Source organism: Ixodes scapularis, unplaced genomic scaffold, assembly GCF_016920785.2.
Source record: "Ixodes scapularis isolate PalLabHiFi unplaced genomic scaffold, ASM1692078v2 PGA_scaffold0__279_contigs__length_252992795, whole genome shotgun sequence".
NCBI classification, from domain to species: Eukaryota; Metazoa; Arthropoda; class Arachnida; order Ixodida; family Ixodidae; genus Ixodes; species Ixodes scapularis.
Window position 1 is genome coordinate 93,614,308 of NW_024609835.1, and position 23,434 is coordinate 93,637,741.

At 43.0% G+C, this 23,434-nt stretch overlaps 1 protein-coding gene across 1 annotated transcript in view; it reads left to right on the top strand.

Moving 5' to 3' along the window:
* Window positions 1-13,594: 13,594 nt before the first annotated feature.
* LOC8051156 (protein turtle homolog A) overlaps window positions 13,595-23,434 on the top strand; it is a 288,477-nt gene continuing 278,637 nt past the window's right edge. Inside the window, exon 1 of the mRNA XM_040498977.2 lies at window positions 13,595-13,706. Coding sequence (XP_040354911.2) covers window positions 13,598-13,706 — 109 coding nt within the window. The 5' untranslated portion in view covers window positions 13,595-13,597. The remainder of the gene's footprint in view (window positions 13,707-23,434) is intronic.

Consider the following 23,434-nt stretch of genomic DNA (forward strand, 5'->3'; position numbering starts at 1 on the left):
TCACCCGTGAGCATGTACTTCGCCGTGGAAAATTCCCGCGCGTCTTCTTAAAGCAGAACCAGCTGGAGAGCCAATCACTTCGACTGACCTCGATGAATCACGCAACCAAAAGTATGTTTAAGTGTAAAAATAGAGTCTCTTATGTGATCCCGGGAACGACATGAACATGATTAAACGTCATGCTCAGTTCGACATATTTTTGAGTTAGTTGCTCACCAAAATTGTTCCGTTGACTGCCGTGATTGGCTTTTTGAGTGCTTTCCCGGTGAATAGAGGATGGGGACAGTTTTTAAAGTGTGTGTTTTATTCTACATAAGTTTTGATAGAACACGTTAAGCACTTTCGACTTTTGTAAAGCTGATGCTTTGTTGAATGTCGAAACGCATATCGAAATTCGTGGAATTTCTACACGTGTTCTTGAGCGACTAATGATTAAGAATGGTGGATTTTGTTTAAAGTGGGTGACAACATTTTCCAATTTCGGTTGTACTCCTGGCAGAGAAAATGGAGCGGCAAAATTGTTTCTAACGCAGTTTTTCCAGTTAACTCCCTAAATTTGCAACAAAAAGACAACAATTTATAGATAAGAAAGAACGAGAGCCAAAGCAACCGCGGAGGGCGCAACAATGTTCATAATGTTGGCCACAACAATTATAAATCATTCGATCAGTTGCTGGAGCCCTGCGCAGCTCAAGTTGTGCCACAACGCTATCTCGGCTTTCGCGCGCGCAACCTGTTTTCCGACCACATGGGATCTTCTTCGACGAGTGAAGGACCGTACAAACTAAAGTCACTAGATCTATCTTTAGTTCAAATAGGATACTTCAGAAATTGTGAGGCGACAGACTCCGACAGACGTCGTGGGGCAAACCGTAGCAGACTTTTTTTTTTCTTCTTTTTTTCCGGGAGGAAGGTGTTTTTTATCATATTTCGTTCGTCTCCTCCACGAAGGCCTCGGGCATGCTGATGACGTGGGTCCGGTCAGCCACTCACAAGCTCTGTTGGCTGTCGGTCAATCGCTCAAAACTTCGGCTGGTGTTCAGGTCCCAAAAACCTGAAAGAAAAGGGCCGTGTTCAAAATCTTACCACAATAGATCCGAGCTACTCCGACGGGTCGCGTCACGTGAAAACACAGAAAGAGCGACCCTGGCCGCGGGTAGATTTTCCAACGCAAAGGTACAAAGCCTTACCCTGGAGTAAGATTGAGTACCTTGGAACACGGCCAAGGATAGGAGTGCTCAGCAGAGCAGATAGACATTAGTGGCAGGTGGCGTGTGACGTCAAGTCTGACGAGCGGCGAGGTCAACGAAAAGTGGAGGAAGCGAGGAGGAAATCGTGATATTTGCTTGGTGGTGTTCAAACAGACTTAACAATGCAGGAGTGCAGGACGCTTCAACTTCCACCATTATTGACGGAGTCGTGTCTCGCGAGTTTTGAAGTGTCTTGTTTGGAGAGGCCTTCACAAAGAGCTCATATTAATGACGAAAATAATCCCTGGAGAAGGGGAACAAGAGGGACAAAGGACAAACATAAATCTCAATACACAGCTGGGTCTTGACCCTGGAATGGCCAGGTACCAAAATTGCAAACCTGGGCACACCAGAAAAAGTGAAACACCCGCCTATAATGCACAAGAAAGTCTTTTGACTCCAGTGGAGCATATTTGAACGGTAATGATCAAAGTAATTCATTTGTTTTGTACAAAAATCAAATAAAATTATCTCGCTTTATTTTGCAATTAAAAAAAAGTAGAAACGAAAACTGGTATATCGAGTGAGCTTACATTCAAAGATGTAGCAAAAATTATATTAAAACAAAATCTGGAAGTTTAAATGTACATAAAGACCAGCATACCTATGCTCTGCTAGGACACAATTGGAGACTGCAGTGCAATCTATGTTGTTATTGTTTTTTTTTTTATGCGATAACTTTCAAGTTCCCCTCCTGTAGTCGAAATTTCTGACCTCCTAATGATCTTTCTGGCCTCTTAATGAATCTTTCTGACCTAACGCAATGGGGTGCAAGCACACTATGCTTGCACCTCATTGCACCGCGCGTATGCGAAGCAGCAGTACGCACTCTTTCACATTCGCACCCTCTTTGAAGGACCTGACAGCCTTGACGTTGTCCCAAATACGGCCTTGAAATCTTGCTAAAGGTCGTCCTAGAGGTCTTCCTTGATATCACGCTGGAGATCGCCCTAAAGGTTTTCCTAGACGTCGTCCGCGACGTTATCGTTCAGTTCTTCCTAGAAGTCATCTCAGGGTCGTCATTGAGGTCACCCTAGAGGTCGTCTTAGAGGTAGTCCTAGACGTCGTCCTAGACGTTGTCTTAACGGTAGTCCTTGAGGCCACCCTAGAGGTGGTCCTATAGATCACCCTAGACGTCGTCTTTGATGTCTTCCTCTAGGACGTCATCTTTGACGTCGTGATAGATGTCGTTCTTAAGGTCGCTCATGGCCTCGCAACAAAAGAAGGCGGTAAACATGACGAATGTTATCAGAGTTCATAGGCAACCAACAATCGTGGTTTCTGCATGCAACTTGTTGTTTAATAATTTCAAGTGAGAGTTAATCGAATCAAATGATACCAGGAAGAGGAAGACGGGCTGCCGCTGGTGCAGGCGCAGCGACAGCGGTCACGATACCGTCTAGGTTAGTTCGGATTAAACCCCACGATCGGAGAAGAGATCTCGTCTCTTACACTCTAAAAAAATTATGTGCGTCTACTTTCACACACACCACCCGGAGAGCCAATCACCGTAACTTACGAAGGCAGCTCAGCGAATGACACGGCCGAAACATATGTTTAGATCACAAAACGCAGTCTGAGTTGTGATATTAAGCAATGCAAAACGTCACGCTTGCATTGCCTGATGTCACAACACAGAATGCGTTTTTTTTGGTCTAAACATATGTTTCGGCATTGTCAATCGCTGAGCAGCCTTTGTAAGTTGCGGTGATGGGCTCTCCGAGTGTTGGGCGGGAAAGCAGACGCACGGGCTCTTTTTAGAGTATACTTCCCCAACCATCGTAACACTCTTTGGTGGAGGTGCAGGATATAACATCCTAAAACAGGAGGAACTCCTAAAAGTTGACAGAGTACCAAGGTAGGCCGGCTTCTATTTCATTAAGCTCATTCGCCTCTTCCTTTCTTTGTTTAACATTTGAAAAGAAGCAAGACTTCCTTTCTCCGCCTAAAGCGCGGATAGGCGATCGATTCAATTAACAGAAGCGGCAAATAAACAAAGAAAATAACAAGGAAAGATACATCTACCAAGTTCCATACAGAGAAAGCGACTTAACGTAATATTCGCAAGTTCATCCTTCCAGCTGCTTTTCCCTATATCCGAGGTCTCATTGCTGTTTTGTCTCCGTCTACAGGTCACACATCTTGGGTCTTTGCCAGCTTTTAGGAAAAAAGGGAGTGATTTTGTGCGTCCATAGCTGAAAACAAACTTCAAATTATTACTAGTATTCATGACGCTTTCATGTTCCACACATTGGTCGTACGGAACGGGTAGTACTATATTCTTTGTGGCGTAAAATGCTATATGCAGCATGCAATAAAAAATGAAAATAAAGCAGTGGTGGACGCGAATATATTTTCAGACGCAAATATACAAAATCTAAATGCCAAAGCCAGGGCAACGTTGAACGAGGAAAGGGGAGAACGAGGGTTTCTCCCCTTCCCGTAGTTTCTCTTTAGGCTTTTGGGATCGAGAGAGCCCATCGCTGCAATCCAAAAAGGGTTATCGACGAACGATGAGGCTAAAACTATGTTGAGAAGGTTCAAGGTATGGGCCTTCAAGGTTTAGTGAGTATTAATGGTGATGATGAGCTAAATATAAACACTCTGCGCTGCTATACTGGTTGTGAAGATTCACTGTACTGAGTGCCAAAGCGCACTTTTTTTTCCTTTATTAGGTCTGAGTATATTTTCAGTTTCTTTGAACTGCCCTGCGAGAACGTACAAGCTCCAGATTTTTCTTGAGTGTAGGGCATTGGCGACAAACATTGGTGTTGTCTGTTTGTCGTCTTTAAATATAAATTACGTCCTTCATTTTTCCGTTTACCCTCACTGCATCTGGTTTACTTCTTATCGCGCATCTTAACACTTCTTCCAACTATGGTGATTTGTGTGTGTGTCTCGCGAAATAAAAAGACTTCTTTAATCTACAGATATTTTATATTTAAATTTCGTTTTTAATATACACTATATTTTGACAACTGATATGCTTTTTATCATGGCGTGACAGTTATGTTAGTATATGCTTTTTCTTAAATATTTAGATCCTTTGATAATTGTTGATAAATTTCAAATCAATTAAATATTTTTTTGCGCGTTATTCATTTGTTTTGTTGCTGATGTTCCAAGTTCCTGACACATTGTGTATATAGCCTATTTTACTGTGTTGGAGCTATCAACACCTTGCTTTTGCGCTTTGCCGCTGCCACTACCTATAGTGAAGTGGAACGAAGGCCATACTTTCCTGCACCGGACGGGAGAAGTATTTACAAGCACGCATCTATACGGCTTAAGAGTTTATTTCTTGTCTTTTTTTTTTTTTTTAATTTATCATAAGCCGCGTTTAGTGAAATTCTCAGTCAAACACGTTCTAAACTAGTTTTCGCGTTTAATCTTAGCCACTCGCAAATCCTTTCCACATAATGTGCAGATTGCTTTAGCACTCTCACGGGAGCAAAACTTCCTTGGATGTCAGTGTCTCAACAAGTTACCCGTAATGTCGTCAACGAAGCTTCGCGACTGCCGGGAAAAATGCCCTCATTTTTGGCTGATTTCTGGCATTTCGCTCATTTAATAACCTGGTACGCTTTATATATTATAAAAAAGAGCATGAACTCGTGTTTTCTAGCACTTCGATATGTAGGCTGCCTTCCTTAAGAGAACAGACACCATTTTAGTATGTATGATCATCATTTAGAGTGCTCTACCCCGCCACCGGGAGTAAACCATGGTCAAAAAAGGCTATGGCGTGCGTGTATGCAGATCAACCGGTATTATAGAGGTAGTTAAGGCATGGGCAGATACACGAATAAGTTATGTAAATAGCAAGGTCAATAACTCTTTTGTTATTTTTTTTGTATCTCCTGATGACCCACGTATGTGTGTGCAGATCGGAGATATGAGGTCGCAACTAAACGTTAGTTGGGTATGCTTAGTTAGATCATGCATCGCATAACTAAAGTCCGCCTTTCTTGAGCTTCCTGAGATTCCAGCGCTGTGCTCCCAGTCGGTATTTATCATATCGAGTCCCGTTATCCGCCCGGGAGGATAGTGCAGAATTTAGCGAGTTTAGTAACATGAAGCAAAGATTTCCGCAAAGATCCCCCTCACAATGATAATTATTGAGATTTCAGTTCGGCCTGGTAATCCGGAAAAAAAGATAAGACGCCCCAAACACACATATAGTTACTAGAGATTATAAATATATATAAAGAGCAATTATGCAATACACATACGCACAGAAAAAATCCACCTTTGTAAAAAATAAAAATCGTGCAACACTTTCTTTTTTTTTTTTTTTGCACCCCGTATTTTTTTACCGTCGTGTTTATGCGATAGTGGCCATCTCTTGGCAGTGTTGTAAATGGCTCCTTTCCTGCGCGTTATGCTGCGTGAATTGCAGGCGGAAACGGGTTTACGCCTGGTTTCTTTCTTTACTTTTTTTTAATTTTGTATCAACAACCATCCATTCAGTATTCTATCACCCTAGACTAAACACGCGAGGACGTCTGGCCGCAAAAAAAGATGGATTGCTTATGCACGCCATTATGCAATGGCTTCACGTCTCGGACAAGACAAGCACACATTTACATTTCCCATCACAAGCGCCCAATCTATAACCCTATAACTTTTGTAAAGCCGCGGTAGCTATCCAGATTCGGTCGAGAAGTGGCAAGAAAGATATGCGCCCATCAAGTGAGTGAGAGGAGGGAAAGAGAGAGCGCGGGGGCGTCAAAACGCCGAGCTCTGGTTGGAATGATTAGTGGGTAGACCTAAAGCTAGCCGCCTTTGTCTCCACTGCACTTGTCGAACGCGTTAAAACGCGGCACGCCAGCGTCCCTCGTTTGGCTCTCGCATATGAACGCATTCGACGAGTGGAGACGAGGGCTGTGTTCCAAATCTTACCCAAATAGATCCGAGTGTCACGTGATACGAATCCAAATGGACTCGTGTCACGTGACAACACAGATTGAAAAACGCTGGACGCGGGTAGGTTTTAGAACGCCGAGGTACAAAAACGCTTACCCTGGAGTAAGATAGAGTAAATTTTGGAACATGGCCACAGGCTGCTAGCTTTAGATATACCCACTATAATAATTCGAATCAGAGCGCGGCGTTCTGGCGTCCCTGAACGCTCTCGTTCCTTCCTCTCCCTCACTCTCTCGGTGCGGATGTTTCAAGCTGACGTGAATGCAACTGATACATTATTTGCGTCGTCCGAATTTCTTACGTCGGCAGTAACTTATACAGCTCTTAATGGTGCCCATTTGTAGTCGTATAGCGTAGACACTACTGAAAGGAGCTGTAGTACGTACTTTTGCCTGAGTCGTGAGTTGGTCTTTATTTTAGCTAGATTTTGAAGGACCGTGTTCACAAAGAACGGTAAATGGCCATTCAACGGGGTCAAAAAAAATAATCCTTGAGTAATATATTTAATATTGGTGCTGAACATTTTGTTCATTTTACATTTATACACCGGAAACGCGGATAGATTATAGTGTTTATTATATGATTCAGACACAGCGACTAATAAAACCATTTATCCGAGGATTGCCGGTTTAAAAACTTCAGTCTGGTAAGCTGACTGTGTAATTTTATTTTCTAAAATCTTCCGTTTTCTTTTCAAATTGATTGTTTAATGAGCGCGTTTTGTTTAGTTTTTTGCAATTTTTGAACGTGGTCTTGTGTCTATGGGCTACGTCATAATTGGCCGGAATACACACGAGCTCGCTTAATTTTAGTAACAAAATAGATTCATATTTCGTACGTTGAATTCAAAAAAACAAAATCTACCAGACACACCATTGCCAAACATAGCTTAAACTTTTTTTTGTTGTAGAGGAACATATTGCGAATAAAAAACAATCGTCCATCTTTTTTTTTTTCAGCTGAAGAGATGTTTTAATATTTCAATTAAAATACAGCGTCTTAGAAGAAATCATTAGATCGATAAGGATAATGTTTATTGTTATAATCGATATGTACTTCAGCCTAAATGGAAAATGAGCTCCCCAAGCATATTCTAATTGATATTTGATACTCCTCTCGAGAAATAATTTGTTATAAACTAAGTGATATCTCACGCGTTTTGACACAGTATGGCGTGAAGCAAACTTGACAGGTTTAGAGAGCTGTGTATCTGGTGAAAAGACTCTTAAACGAAAACCTTGCCTGTGGGAAGGTCAGTAGTTCTATAGTCAGGGACAGGTTAAGAATGGAGAAGAAGCTTCTTCTACCTGTTTCCATTTTAGCAGAAGGAACGCTGGAGAGGAGGCGGCCTCTTCTCCGGCGTTCGCTCTGCTATGGTGAATATTTTTATGCATTCTTATACTGCCTATAGCCCATAGATACGCTTTTTTATTATGTTTAAAAATGCACGTACTAAATACTTTCATTTTTTTATACTTCTGCTTGTAACCTAATATGACTTTTTCTTGCATCTCGTTAAATTTATTGTGCTGAAACGGCATCCGACAAAATAACACGCGAGGGAAAGTTTTCCACTTCGCTTTCAAACGCGATCACATTGTTTAAAGTCCAAACATTGATCGCGACGGAAAACGACTCGATAGAAACGACTGATAAAAAAATAAATAAAGGAAACAGCCGCGCATGAAGGCGGGTGGACGGTTTCCGCTGCAAACCCGCTCATTGAAAGGCAATCGGAAAACACACAAAGAGATATCGATTCCGGTCGCAAAGCCGTACTTTCAGTGGAGTCCACATTTGCTTCTCCTCGCCCAGAGTTCGCGCTTTCACTCCTCTCTTTCTTCCTTTCTTTGTTTTGTTTTCACTTCCCAAACCACGTTTTCATTGGCCACTGCTCAACTCCGCTTAACTAAGTCACGAAAAAAAGAAAAGAAAAGAGAAAGGCCTCAACTGATCACGAAGACATTCACTGGCGGCCACAGAACGCAGCTACAAACGCAAAAAGTAGTGCACCGAAAGTTGAAACTCCGACGACTAACTCTGGACTCGGTAAACGAGTACAGCTAGACAACCCAGTTCGTTTCTTCTCTCTTTCTCCCTCTCTCTCTCCGTCTCTCTCTCGCTCGCAAGAAGCGAAAAGACTGGCATTCATACCAACTCTGTCCGGGACGAACAATTCCGAGGAGATTATGCACTTGCACGAAGCGGCCGGTTACTCCGAATTACGAGCGACGGTCGGCTGACGTTCGGCATCCTGCTGTCGCCCGAAGGCCCTCAGCGATCGGGTAATAGAATGGACGCAGATGAGCTTTTAGGAGGGACCTTCATTAAGATTAATTCGTGCGCCACGCTTGACTGAACTGCCCGCATCCCCCGGCTTGAAGGAACCGAACAGTCCCCCCCTCCCCCTTCCCGCGATGCGCGCCATGTGAGGGCGGGTCGGTTGGGTCCCGGGTGGGAAAGGTCCGGTGCCCTTCCCGGCCGTAGACACTTAGCTAGGGTTGTCGCGAACCTGCGGAGGTTCGAGTTTCGACTAGGATCGATTGTTTCCGAACCTGTAGCCTGAAGTTCGACAACAGTTCGTTCGATGTTTGACTAACGTGCATGCGGGATAGCTTTTTCGTTAGTGATGTCAACCCAAGACTGGGTAATAGTATCACTGTAAACATTGTTCGTCTTCTGCCCCAGTCTCAGGTTAATATTACAATGGCAAATTTACACCGGCTCGCCTGCACACTAACTATAGTATCGTAAATCTTCTACACCTCCAACTTGCACAGGGGAAATGGGTGGAATATTTCTTAGGTTTATTGCTTTGTGCGTGTCACATTAATAAACTATTTCTAGCATCAAATATGTATATGTGTTCCTTTATACAGAGTAAATTTATAAATCATTAAATAAAATATAAGAGGGCTATAATATAAATTACTCGCTTGCCCAAAAATTCGAACGTTTTGTGCGGAAGTCGGGCAACACTGTATATAAGTCGAACTTTGCAAGCAGTTCGAAGGTTCGCGAAACCAGTTGAGCCTCTCGGTTCGACGAAGGTCCGTATCATCCATGCACTTAACCGCCCCTCTGTTCTATGGGAACTGCGAGAAAGGTCTCTGATAGTTCTCAATTGGGCGGAATTACCGGATGTTGTGAGTTATGTATATATATATCTTGGCCCCTGGCCGCGACCTCGTCTTTCGTGCCCTTGGTTGTTTGCAGACGACGTTGGTCCTTCTTAGGCGTCGAGGGAGTGTTTTTAGGCAGGGCGATTTCGCAGGCAACAATATACCGGGCAGCTGGAATTCTCCCAATCAGGTGGGGAATGCGGCTGGGCACGACTCTGAAAAGAAGCCTGGGCGTTCCCTGTCTCGCAAAACACGAAGAAACCCAATCACGGGATAAAATATAATTGTGGATGAAGCAAGTACAAGAACGATTAATAAAGTAGCTCAATCAGTATGCTCCCGCGTTAGCATTGTATATCTAATTCAATTGAACATAAAATAGCTAAATCTCAGAGAATATCGGACATTCCCGATGAATAGCGTTGACTTGAGGTTGAACCTTGCATTTGCTTTGTAACTACTGAAGATGCCTCCCGCATGGGAGGAGAAACGTCTGACGAAATAGTTTTTTTTTTTTTGTGTCAAGTCGGTGCTCTTATTTTAATTATAACGTCTCCCGGCTTTTGAAGCATTTTTGCACTTATAATACAATTGCATAAGAGAATGGCGACGTAAAGAAGGAAGTCGTCATGCTCATGGTCATTGCAATGTTTTTTTTGTTTGTTTTTTGTAAAGTCGGTATTTTGATTGCTGTCATGCAGTAGGATCTTTATATTCTTTTCCATGATTCGCTGTCTTGTTTTCTGCAAAAAAGTAGACTCATTTTTTTTTTACTTTGTTTATGAAGTTGCATGTTCATCGGCTGCCTTTACATCTTGACTGATTGAGATTGGTTAACTTCTGTGGACACCGGACAGCAGCGGATACCGAACGGGCCTCTCCCGCGAACGAGACTTTGATGACGTTTTAAATGCTTATAGGTATCAAAACCCACCCTTGTCGTGATCACTTGAGTCTCTGCATAGCCTATAATTCAGAGGTTTCGAACTAAAAGCTCGAGTTTCAGAGTTTTAGCATTATCGCAGCAGTGTATTAGTGCCACGATAGTAAAGATTCGTGCCAAATATATAGAGGTCAAAGATGCGTACTGCCGGAGTTAGTAATTCGAAGTTTATTACGACGTTTCGAGCGGGGACCGCTCGAAACGTCGTAAAGAGCGGTCCGCACTCGAAACGTCGTAAACAACTTCGGATTAGTAACTCCGACAGTACGCATCTTTTACTTATTAACTTTTCCCGGTCCAATGTTTTTATATTTACCTTACTTCACCTATATATATATATATATATATATATGAATGGTTGGGTGAATGAGCGCTGATGGATAAAAAAAAGAAAAATACGGGACCGGTTTTTTTTTTTTTTTGTGTTGACAACGTCATTTTTAGAAAGTGGATTAATGTTGCTCTGATGACGATTTTGAAATACAAGCAACTGCGGCGTAATAATCGAAGTAACATTTCTATTCCGGAACCAGAAAGTTCTGAAATCAAGGTAGCAATATATATATATATATATATATATATATATATATATATATATATATATATATAGGAGTATATGTATATGTATTTCTAACTTTCCAACATTACGACTACCAGTTCAATTTGTATATTATTCTTCCACAGAAACACTGCTTCATGCACTGTATAAACGGTAGTAACCTGAATCCATATTCACGGACACAACCGCAAGCAGTTGGGACCCGCAGTGCTGGGTACAGCACATACAGATTTTGTTCATATATCGCGATGATGATAATTCAATTAATGCAAAGGTGCAAACGGGCTGGAAAAGAATGACGAAAATAACCTCTGGAGAAGAGGAACAAGAGGGACAAGGGACGGACACAAATCTCCAGAGTTAAGTGACTAGTGCGCGAACGAAAAGATCCGCCTGGTCCTGGTCATGACCATGAAAATAATGCAATGGTACGAGCGAGCTGCTGAAGAATGATGATAATACTCCCTGAAGAGGGAGACGAAGGACAAACACAAAGGATTATAAGTAGGGGGACAAAGGACAAACAAAAAGCAGTGTCATCATTACCTTTAAATGCTGGCCTTTCACCATTGTTGGTGTTAGACTGGTCACTGGTGGCATCTGATAAAACTCGTTTGCTCTACATCCTGGTTAGCTCAGTTGGTAAGGCACTCCACTGGAAATGGAGAGGTTCCTAGTCTGACACCAGGACCAGGCTGATTATTTTAATCCCGCACCCGTCACCTAGCTGTGCATGGAGATTTTTGTTTGTCCTATGACCCCCTTGTTCCCCTTCTCCAGGGATTAATATCGATAGATCGCTTCCATATTTACGGCGCTTAAAATTCCAACATTAAAAGGAATATCTGCCGCGCTCAACCTGCCTTGTGTCTTGCAAGTTAAAAAAACAATTGCGAAATGAAATAGTTTACTTCTCTCGAAAGGAATGCGCGACTTGTATTCAAGCGTTCATTGCGCCAGTGCTTATTCTAAGGCGTCCTACAAGTTCCCTTCTATTAAAAGACGCTTTGTGCTCGCTCCTCAGCAGGAGTGAGTCATCATCCTTGTCCCACTGAAAACCAACGTTTAAAATTGTCGCCCGCACGTCCCCCTATAAATATCTCCGCTATCACCGAGCACAGACGGAAACAGAGCAAATCTCCTCTCCCTCCAAAGAAGACGCCAAGGGGGAGAGAGACGGTAAAAGAGAGAGCGAGATGGAAGTTTACCAACTAAGTTCGCCTTCCCAGTGACGCATAAAAGGCAAGCGATGTAAACGTAGCTTCGAACTCTCTAGCGTTCCAAATTTGTTGCTATGGCGGAGCTACGCTTTAGCCTCCAGCCACCCATAAAGCGTCGTGTTGAGGGTGATGCTGGTCATTAAATTTCACGAGGAGTGCAGTGACGCAGAGCGCGTTATACGCGGCTTTTGCCTCAGAATGCAGCAGACCTCGTTGCCTTCGATACCTGTAGCGCGTGCAGTTGCTCGGGCTCTAAAGGTAGTCTTTATACTCAAGACTCGCCCACCTCGCCATCCCCACGCACAGAAATAAAGAATAAGATATTTATATATATATATATATATATATATATATATATATATATATATATATATAAAATATATATATAAAATATATATATATATATATAAAAAAAAAAAAAAACCGGTCCCGTATTTTTCTTTTTTTTATCCATCAGCGCTCATTCACCCAACCATTCAGGCGGGAAACCTCTCCGATTCATATTTGGCAGCAAAGAAAAGAAGCAAATCATTTCACGCCGATTCCAACCGGTTATCGCGATGACGCTTAGCGAGACATACAAACAACAAGATAAAAGGCTTTCCCCCAAACTCCACACGTCCACAGAAGAAAGCCCCGAGCACGCCACCGAGCAAGCCCAAAAGAGGCCGACGCCGTCGCGAAATCGCAGTCGGCGCATAAAACATTCCTCCCTACTTCTCTCCTCTCCTTTCCTCCCCATCCTAATGCTCCCCTCCCCAAAAGCCTTTCGGAGTCCCGCCGTCCCTCATCACCAGCGCTGCCCAGACCAAGTGCCCGCGCCGGATGAAAGGGAACAAAATCGCGTATCTATCCGCGTCGTCTTCCTTCGCCGTTCTCCCCAAAACACGGTGCGGTGATAACAACGGCAAACCCGCCGTCATCCCTCTCACGCACCGTGACGTCACAGACGTCGACTCCCGCGTGTGGCGCTCCCTGGCGGGAGCGGAGGGCGGCACGAGATGCGCCGCCCGGAGCGCTCCTCGTGGCAATCCGAGGCGGACGCGATGCGCGGTTCGTCCGTCTAGCCGCGAGAGCGAGAAAAACGCGTCTCCTCCGTGGGTGTCGATGTTGGGCCGCGTTGCTGCCCGTGTCCCGGGCCCTGTGACGAGCTCTGTGCGCTTTTCTCGCCACCGGCGTTGTGTGCAACGAGCCTCCTCGTGAGATGCCGCCGGCGTGCGCCTCACCCTAGTCGAAAAAGCAGCCTGCAACGAGGGAATTTGTCGGCTCCGCGTGGTTTTGAATGGGGGCGTCCGCCGCAAGTTGTCGTCGCTTTGCCGGTGGAATGTCAGCGACAAGCAGGCGACGAACCTAGAAAGGACCAAAACAACTACCGAAAAATCCTAGCCTGCAAAGAAAAATAGTAGGAGAGTGAGCGAGAGCAGCGTTTTCCGTTGTGGAGGATTTGCGTCCGTCGCCGGAAAGTGCTTCGGTGGCGTGCTGTTTGGTTAGCGTGTATGTGCGTGTGAGTGTGTGCCTACGCGACGGCTTATGGTGTTCGTGTCCATCGTCGAATGAGCCCAGGAATCAAATCGTTGATGTCTTTCCGTCGTCCCACTACCATGCTGAGAATTTTAGGATACCGCCGAGGATTTCTGCTGGTGGGATTGCTGTCGTTGTGGAGTTCGCGGACGGCCGACGCCGGTGGTGAGTCGGAGCAGTGAAAAAAGCAATGCTATTGCTTTTTTTTCGGTTGCAAATGTTTCTGTTCTGGGAGGTCTGCGGTCTGCCTGGTCGAATGAGAAGGAAGAGTATTTTGATATATATTTCTAGGTTTAATATATTGTATGTTTTATGCGGTTTCAAGCTGCTACTTTTTTTATATGCCCTTTGCTGCGCCTGAATTCGATTCGATGCTGCCGTCGCAATAACAATGTTGAAACTATATTTTTTTCATTCGCTACTGGTTTATCTGTCTCAATTGTCAAATTTATCGCGTCGTATTTTCTGAAAGCTGCAGATAAGTGCGCAACCCTTTGCGTATTTGTTTCATACCCCGCTGCATAATTCGATTTTCTAGTGGCCACGGACTTCCATAAATTTCCCAAGTTTTTCTCCTTTTTTTGTAGCGCATTATTTCAAAGATATTCCTTAGAGAACGCGTCGCAGCGGTAATTCTTCTTTATATATTTTTTTGTAAAAGTTTGGAGTATAAAACCAAGAGACGTGCAATAACTTTTGCATCATGTGCATCCATCTTTCTTTTTCTTTTTTTTAGTCTGCAATGTGATTTGATACAGGAATTAATATGGACGCAGACATGAAGGATCTAATTTGTTTTAATCGGGTGCTGATAACTGAACGAACTAGGGTTTTTAATGTAAGTGCAATAATTTTTTGTTTTCATATCTGCTGCAACATTTTTTAAGCGCAATAACAACCTTGACTGTGTTCTTCATAGGTGCTGGATCGCACTCACAATCTTGTTAGCTTAGCATTGGCACATTTGTGCAAATGAGGAGCCACCAAAACTTAACTCAAAAGTCTATTTGGTGTACGGAATAAAAGTATTGCGACGGCTTATAATCATTTTATTATCATAAGTTCATAGCAATGTTCTTAATATTGTAGCACAGATAACGGGAATGAAAGTGAAAAACAATTGTACGTCTTAGTTTTCTATATTACCACCGAGTGAAATTTTATAAGGCGGGCTTCATCTATTTAAATTCAAAATAATTTCAATGCCTATTCGGCTTTAAATGAGGGGAGACACTACAATATGACTCGAGAGTTCAACGTAAACAGAAGATAATAAATAAATGAGCATGTGCAAAAATGGAAGCGCGTCACTGCATATCATATCGGGTACCCCACGACTTCTGTTTGTGTCAAACTAGGTATCACTGGAAGGAAGGCGCTAGTGATAGTTTTTGTGACCAACTTGTTTAGTATATATGTCAAGTTTGAACCACAATATGGGCCTCATCTTAACCAGCAATATCCCCGCCGAATTAAACAATAAATTGAAGAAGGAGAAACCTTAAGTATTCTATTTCGATTAAACAATAACCCCGCCCCTTCTCTCCGATATATCGGTTTCAGTTGTTGGTTGGAAACTGACGCTACAATCCAAATTCGCAAAGATCAACTCTCACCTATAAGCTTCTGTGCACTTAAGAAAAAAACAACGAAAATAATGTCCGATACTTTTTTGGGAACTTGCCCATCTAAGATGGTGCACATCGCGTAACTTACAAGACTTACCACAGGCAGTATAAAGTTCCGTAGACCAACCAGTGTAGATCACATTGCTTAGTAATCTTTAAAAAACAAAAAAGTGAACGCGAATCGTTTTACAAGCATTTAATGTGGCACGCTCCGATGATTAAAATGACTAAACTTGCAAAAGTGACTCTAAAGCCATATCCTCGGAAGATCAGCTGTCGCAAGTAAGCTACTAGTTGTCATATTTACCGCTTCCTGTAAATATTGAATAGGGCATTGAATATTTACAGGAAGCTACCGAGAGCAGTTCAGCGCCTATGAAATAAAAAAAAAGTGCAATGCATATGGCGTATGCAAGGTGGTAGGTTGGTCTAGTTGATGATTGCTTGAGTGCTACTTTAATCATGTTCGAATAATGACATTCTGCACGCTAATCTTTATTTTCTCACCGCGGCATAAATAAATAATTTATATATATATATATATATATATATATATATATATATATATATATATATATATATATATATATATATATATATATATATATATATATATATATATATATATTACAGCGAAGTTGTTTATAGTTTGGGTTCCGTGAATTTTTCGTGTGCGGTGACTAAAAACTCTACGATCGTACCGCCGCACGCGCACGCCTTTTCAGTATAAAAGATTCGAAGTAAATAACCAAAATAGAGTGCGTGCAAGTTTGTATTTTCTTTAAGGTTTTGCTTTAGAACAGTTACTGCTGCAGACACCGGCGCGTGCGGCGCATAAAACACCATTCCTAGCATTCTCCTTGATTCTTGGGTAATTTAGCAATAGGTATATTCAGTAGACTAGTTATCAATAGGTGCCATTTTCAAGATCCGTAAACTCTCATGTAGATAATTAAGGTTCCTCAAAGATTTGCTGCTGTGCGACCCGAGTCGGCCATATTCTACGGTGGCACCGCCCTCTTTTTGTGTCGTTCCAAGCCCTTGCATGCCTAGTTTCCTTTCCTTCCGCTCTCCCGGGGTGGCGGTCCCGTCGCGCGTGCCTAATTTCATCCGGCTCTTCGGGACGGGTCTGGGCCGTATGCTAAACAGCCTCGCCTGTCATCCCCCTCCACAGAGTGGAATGGCTCATGATTTTTTGTTTCGTTTCTTTCAAGCTCAGCCAGTATTTGGGACTCGGACGTTGTTCTGAAATGGTGGGTGGAGCAGGTCCAAGCCTCATACGCAGATCTCAACAGGAAGTACACACGAGGACTCGAAATTTTCCGGAAAGAGCGTCGCGAAAGACTTTGTAATGAATCAAAGAGACCGAATTCAAAATATCGGCCACGGCTTTCTCTTCATCCACTTGTCTTGAGACATGTACACACCTATTTGCACAGGCCGTTGCGCCTCCCATATCGAAAAAACCCAGCTCTTCGCGAGTTGGTCAACGTGGCGTACACCGGTCCTCTAGCCGAAAACACTTCGCGATGAAGATCTGCCGGCCCACTGCTGCATAGATGGCGCCACGGGCTCCGCGCGTTCCCGGTGCTTCTAGACGGGCGAGCCTAGACTACGCTATATTCACAGCGCGGACCGTCGTATCCTGCTCATAGTCCAAGAAGTGGTCATAACGCGAAACCCCTCCACACAAACTTTTAAATCTAAGTCAGCTTTAACCGTGGACGCAGAACATAACTTTTAATTCTGTCAATGCTATATCTTCCCGGAGCGGCATGTACGCAACGTGCTTCGCAGTGTGTGGCTGGGGCCAATGAAACGGAAACAGTGAGAGCTGGGGCGTACCGAGAGGGACGTTCCTTATCGCTAAAACACTTGTGGAAACAATTGCCACTGACAGGCTAAAAAACACCGGGTGTGCCGTGTCTAGGTCATCATATTATCATTCCGCACTCAATGAGATTGGGGTATCATCCGGTAAGGATCCCGAACAACGAATCACGAAGCAAGAGGCGGGAAAGTAATGGGACATGTCCTGCGCTTCCTTAGCTGAGGGCGACCAGTGTGGCGACGCAGTCCAAATGCGAACACGAACAGGAGTGCAGGAGAGCTCCATCTTCTCCAGTGCACACACACATACACTTGCTTTCATCCAGGCTTCTCCGCCCCGCCACTGGAAAGCTTTTTAACAATCACTGGACTGTTTCGTGACAGTCGAGTGATATTTGTGTTTTTTTTTTTTTGTTTGACGAAAACTAATAGAAAACATAACAGCGCACTGATAAAAAAGTGGTTAAGGGAATGTAGTCTTTTGAAAGCGCGAATTTTAACTCATGAAAGGCTCGTCTAAAAAAATATGATATAACTCCATAATCTCTAAACACTGAGAAAAGGGGAGATTAAGTAACGGGCAAGACACACACTTTTGTGTAGTATTTTTTGTTGTTTTCTTTCCCCGCCTTCTGAGGCTTTAGATTGTGGTGTTTCTTACCAAGCGTGCCTACATACTTTCGCGTCTTGATATAACCTACTTTTTTTTTTCTTGCGTATTTGCAAAACAAGTAAATTAAGAAATATAAAAAAATGGTATCTCCCCTCTCTTACATAGCACGTATAGCATAAACGGGTGTTTATTTTTAAAGTGCCCAAATATCTAAAAGGAAGTAGGGTCTCAAAAGTAGAATGAACGAGGCCTGTACGCGGTGGGGGACGTCAAGACACAATTAAGACTGGATAACAATGGCTTTATGAGTTTCAGCTATTTATAAAAAAAACAAAAAAAAAACGTAGTTTTACCAGATATGACGATTGTCTAAAATTGAATATGGTTTTTGTACCTTCATTATTGCAGTGTTCGCATGCACTTGTTTCGTTTTTAATGTATTCTTGTGTACCACCTGCAAGTCGTTTAGCTGATGGTGGACACCTTAGACTAAAGAACTCAAGAATAAAGTAAAAAACAAATTAGCTAGTCAGTTTTTTTAATATTTTGGCAGGCGTGCTTAAGTTATTGATTTGTAGCTCTTTGGCATAGAAGTTAATCGCAATAGGCATACATTAAAAGAAATTGATCTTATTTGATCTGCACCACTTCCCGTGAGGATAATAACTGTACATTGTACCAAAGAAGAACTCACTGGGAAAACAAACTTTTTTATTTTAAGAATGTGGAAACAAGTACCACTTTGACAAAGTGACAAACATCCGTCACACCCTAGTTTTATTACTCTATGTTGCAAGTGCGGACGCCGAAAAAATAGTTGGTTAGCCGTTACGTTACAGCTGTGTTCTGAAGACACGCTAAAGTCAATCGGAGTTCGCGTTTGGTGATTTTCCTGTAAAAGGTTTATCTCCAAAATTAATATTTTGTTAAAACACCCGTAACAATCCTATTAGAGAATCATCCCGTATGTTATTACGACTGTTAGCTTCTTTGCACTCTTTATTTCTGGAAGCTGCATGAAGAGTTCCAAGAGCAAGAGCGGAGAACTCTAGAACATGATTGCTTTCAGCCCGGACGCTACGAACTTGAAAATATCCATACTCGCCTTCCATCAAACCCGCCTCAATGTATACACGTACCGACAAATATGATTTGATTGTAGTGAGGTTTTTCTTGTTTTTTTTTTTATTAACCAAACTACTTTTTATGGGTCTCTACCGGTTTCTCGCCGCGCAACTCGCTGCTGGATCTCCACAAAATGTGGCGTACGACTCAATTCATGTGTGCGAGTAGCGTAGCCAAGGGGGGGATCAGGGGTCGAAATCCAAGGGAGTATTAAGGGTCGGCTGGATTTCGGGTGCGGGGGCTGAAGCCCCATAAGCTAACACCCCTGGCTACGCCAGTGATTCGAACACTTTATCAATGATCACTGTGTGTGCTGATAGCCTCAACGTCGATAATTGTTCCTGGTCTCTTATAGTTCGATCATTCTGCTGACGCGGGCCACCAAGTTCATTCTCCTCATGTGCCTACAATGGCCGGGACATGTTAAGGCGAACGTACCTAATGAGTACCAAGGCACCTCTGGACAATCCAATCATAAGTTAATATTTCGGAACGTATCAAATGGGTCAATGATCCTTCTTCGTTCTTCTTTGCGCCGTTAAAGTACTCTATCCAACACATTTAGTTAGAACGCGACGTTGTCGCTCTCTGGAATATGTTCTTTGGAGCCACCATCAAATAATGAGCTGCAGAGCTGTGATGCTAATGCCAGTCCCGAATGCGTAAAAACCCCAACTATAGATATCTTACCAGTCGTTTAGACGCAAGAAACCAAAGGAAAATGTGTTATAACGTATTTCAGTTACTAAAGTTGCGCTTTCTTTTTAATTTTTTTATAATTAAAGGTGTATACGGACATGGCGGCCAGCTGTATTTGCGCATGTTCATACGCGTTTTCGCAAAGACGTAATTTCCTCGGGACAAGTGTGTGTTTGAGCGTATGCGGAAAATTGTGAGCTCACGTGCCAGCGCACTTGTGAGCTTGAGTGTGAATGTTTGTGTGTGTGCGTGTTAGGACATTTTTTTGCATGTTCTTATGTGCGTGTATCTTCGTACCAATGCATCAGCTTCTCTTGCCCACATTTAGGCTCTGGTTTATTTCCGGGGAAAATTATTTTGTTCATCATTGACGGCCATGGTTTCAGTCAAAAGTGGAAAGGTCGAAACTTGCTTGCAAGACGAATTATTTACAAGGCAATTTACTATTACCACATTATAACCTTTTTTTATCTCCAAAAACAGGCACTCCGCTTTCTTTATACGAGTGCAGGCGTTCGATAACCCTTAACTAGGTTCTTATGTTCCCTTCCGTGCCAAAAATGTCAACTTCAGAGCAAAATTGCGATTAAGATTTTGCAATTGATTTACGTCGGAAAAAAATTATTACAGTAGAAAACCACATCTGTTGGCCTTGAACACTGAACGCCCCTTAGGCACACTATGGGTTTAAATAAGTGAATAATATAAAAAAAAACAAGCAAAAAAAAATGCGACCCCCCTCCCCCCAAAAAAAACTTAGGTTCATTTTACCGTGCACCGCCGGAAAGAAAACTCGAGCTAAGACACTCATAACATTCTGACGTCCCCAGACATGTTTAGTGCCCAAAGCCAATGATAACCTGTATCGTCGTTGGTCGCCCAGGCTCTTTTTGTTCGTCTGACTTTGTCGTATCGCAGGAGACTAAAACGAGAGAGACGAACTTGTTACTTGAAATTGAGTTTGACAACTAGGATGGCTGAATCCGTATGACAAGTCGAATTGGGACTCCGCTCATCGTTTTTACTTCGCTCTTCTTTATTAGGTTTATCACGCACAAAGGAAGACACGTGTTTATTCGAATATGTGTTTCTTCTAGTTTGTAGAAACTTGAGCCTAGTTTCCGCTCATTACTTTTAGACGAACATAAAAATAAGTCGTCAATGGAATGCTTTACTTTGAAACTGATAATCTTGTAGTGCAACCATTATAATCTGCATTTCCTAGCGAATACGCAAGGAACTATTAGCAGAGTCAAAAGTCTACATTCCGAGACGCGCGAGCACGTTATGGCCATCTTCCGTTGCGTCGCCGTAGTCATGTCATTGATTCTCTAAGAACTTCCATGTTAAAAACCTCACAGCTTAAGAAATGTCTGGTCTTCTAGGATTATCAACTTTGCAACGTAAATAGTTTACCATCATCACTACCCTGAAAGCTGTCTACGAGCAGCCTTAATTTTTTGGCCGAGCAATAAAACAGGTATGTAGCTTTATGGGATAATTTCGATACTTGGTACGTAAGCTTGTTTTACGAAATTGCTCGAAATCGAGTTCAATTATGCTTTTTCGCGCAGCTTTCTTCGTTCGCACAAGACGGACACTACTACGCCTAACGTATTTCTTATCTAAGCGAGTCTGCAGCTTTGAAAAAGAAGATGGATTTGTGTAGCGGCGTCCGTTGCTTCGAGCATCCAGTTAATGAGGCAGGGAGCAGGGTTACGATCTGCACTGCTTTTCCGCGGCGCTGGTATTAGGCCTTCTGCGCATGTAAGGAACTTATATCCTGTTAATACGCGCCTGCGTTCACAGTAGTTTTGTGTTTCTCGCCCAAGAGTGTATATTCCTAATCCGCTAGGCTTGGTGTTAGAGCACCAGGTGAGCATGTTAATATTCAGACGGCGTGATTCTTTTTATCAAACACGGGCACAAACGAGCACCAACACCTAATCGATGTCTTTTGCATGATTACATCCACGAGTAAACAACGCGTCCTTTCCTGGCACGCTAATTACTATACTCTTAAACGGTTCAATTCAGTCATTTCAATCCAGTTTGAAAGTCCTGAGCCTTTCCTGAAATGTGCATCGACGCACGTCGCAAGGAGTCATGTGACAACTTCGCAACGCCCGACTGGCTGGGATGGCTCGCAGAGTCCGCTGCGGCTTATCGCGCGCTCAAATCGAGTATAGTCATTAGAGTGAAATACTGCTGACGATTACGCTGGCAGTTTGGAATTCTCCTCCTGGGTGATGCAAGGACTCTTCATAGTTGCCGAGTTCAAATGCAAACAAAAAAATGTCGAAATTGTGAGCAGAAGTATGGCTAGATTAGAATGGCCAATGTTACGAAGGTGAGAAAGTTCCGCAGATCAACGGCATATATGAGGGAAGTATCTAGGTAATATTACTTATGCAGACATGTCCGGTAGACTCGGAGTAAAGGCGTCCCTTTTCGTGGTCGCGCCCGATGAAGCCCGTTTAGAAAGATGCCGTTTCGAGATCTGTGCTGTAGTTTGATTTTTTTTAGAGCGCAGACCTTAGGCGCTCGTTCCCGTGTTTTGAGGCGTCATCGCTGCCATCTTTTCAGCGTAACCACGCGCGTTTCATTAGTGGACGTCACAGACCTATACACCAATTAAATTCTCCGCTAGATTTAGCAAAGAAACTAAATTGGTGTGGTGGTCTGTGACATCCCATAATGCAACACTGCGCATTCAGTTTCCCAGCTAATTTTAGCGGTAACAATAATGTCACATAACCTCAGCACTAATTCAGTTTCCCCGCTAAATTTAGCGTGGAATTGTATTGGTGTTGGGGTCGCGTGACATAAATTTTCTCGCTAAATCTAGCGGAGAAACTGAATTTGTTCATTTGTGACGTGACACAAAGTCAAGTGGCGTCATTTTCCCCGCTAAATTTAGCCGGGAACTGAATTTGCGTTGACATCACGTGGCATCAATTTTCCAGCTATATTTAGAGTGGAAACTGTGGGAGGAGGGGAGGTTATGGAGGAGCAGAAGGTGGAGGGAAGGCGGAGAAGGTGGAGGGAAGGAGGAGAAGGTGGAGGGGAGAAGAGGACAAGGGGAAGGTCCTCCCGTACAGTCCCCTCCTCCTTCCTACGGGGGGAGGGGAAGGAGGAGAAGCGAAGGAGGAAGAGGAGGAGGGATGGTTCTTCGTTTTCTCTCTCTCCAACTCCACCCCTCTCCCCTCCTCGTCCTGCGTTCCCGCTCGTCACGGTCTATCGCAAATTCAAAATACCTCAAGAGCTGCGCTCTAATTTCGCATTACAGGAATTTGTAAACATCTTTAAAATTATTACCATTCTTGGCACTGGTATACCCAGCTGCTTAAAATTATGAACGGTTCGGGTAATATTAATAATACTGCGCCTGGCTCTTGTCAGTTCAGCTTATGGCCTCGCTGTCCGGCATCACGGAGCGCCTACCCTAAAAACATATTAACCCATCCGCACAAGAAAAACCAAAAAGAAAAACGGAATTTATGCAGAGGAAGTATACGAGCTCAGCGTTCATATCATTCAGATCTTCTGTTGAAGCAGCAATCTCTTTTACTACAAAGTAAGGTATCGGTTTCAGTCTTTTTTTTTTATTCAGCTGCTTTCGGTTTAGTAAAAAGGAACTGAGCTTTGTAAGTAATTTTGCCTCTCCACATTTTGGCCTCTGCATAATGGTCGGCACCTGTTTGATTCCACATGAAAGTAAAAAAGTAAGACGTTTTCTATATACGTACAAAATAATTGTAATTTTCTTTCGATAAAATAAACTAAGTAGCGCGCCGCGTGCTTATAAAGCATTTTAGCGGAACTTCAAAACACGTAAATGTTTTGAATCTTCTCGCCACTCGAGCCTGTCTATTCTGGGCGAGGGTCCGGTATTTTTATGGATTTATCCTGCACAAGACCAGAAAAAAGTAATAAAGAGTTCTCCGAACGGCCGTCTTCATGATACTTTTACTTTTTTTCTTTTAATTGGGCTACCT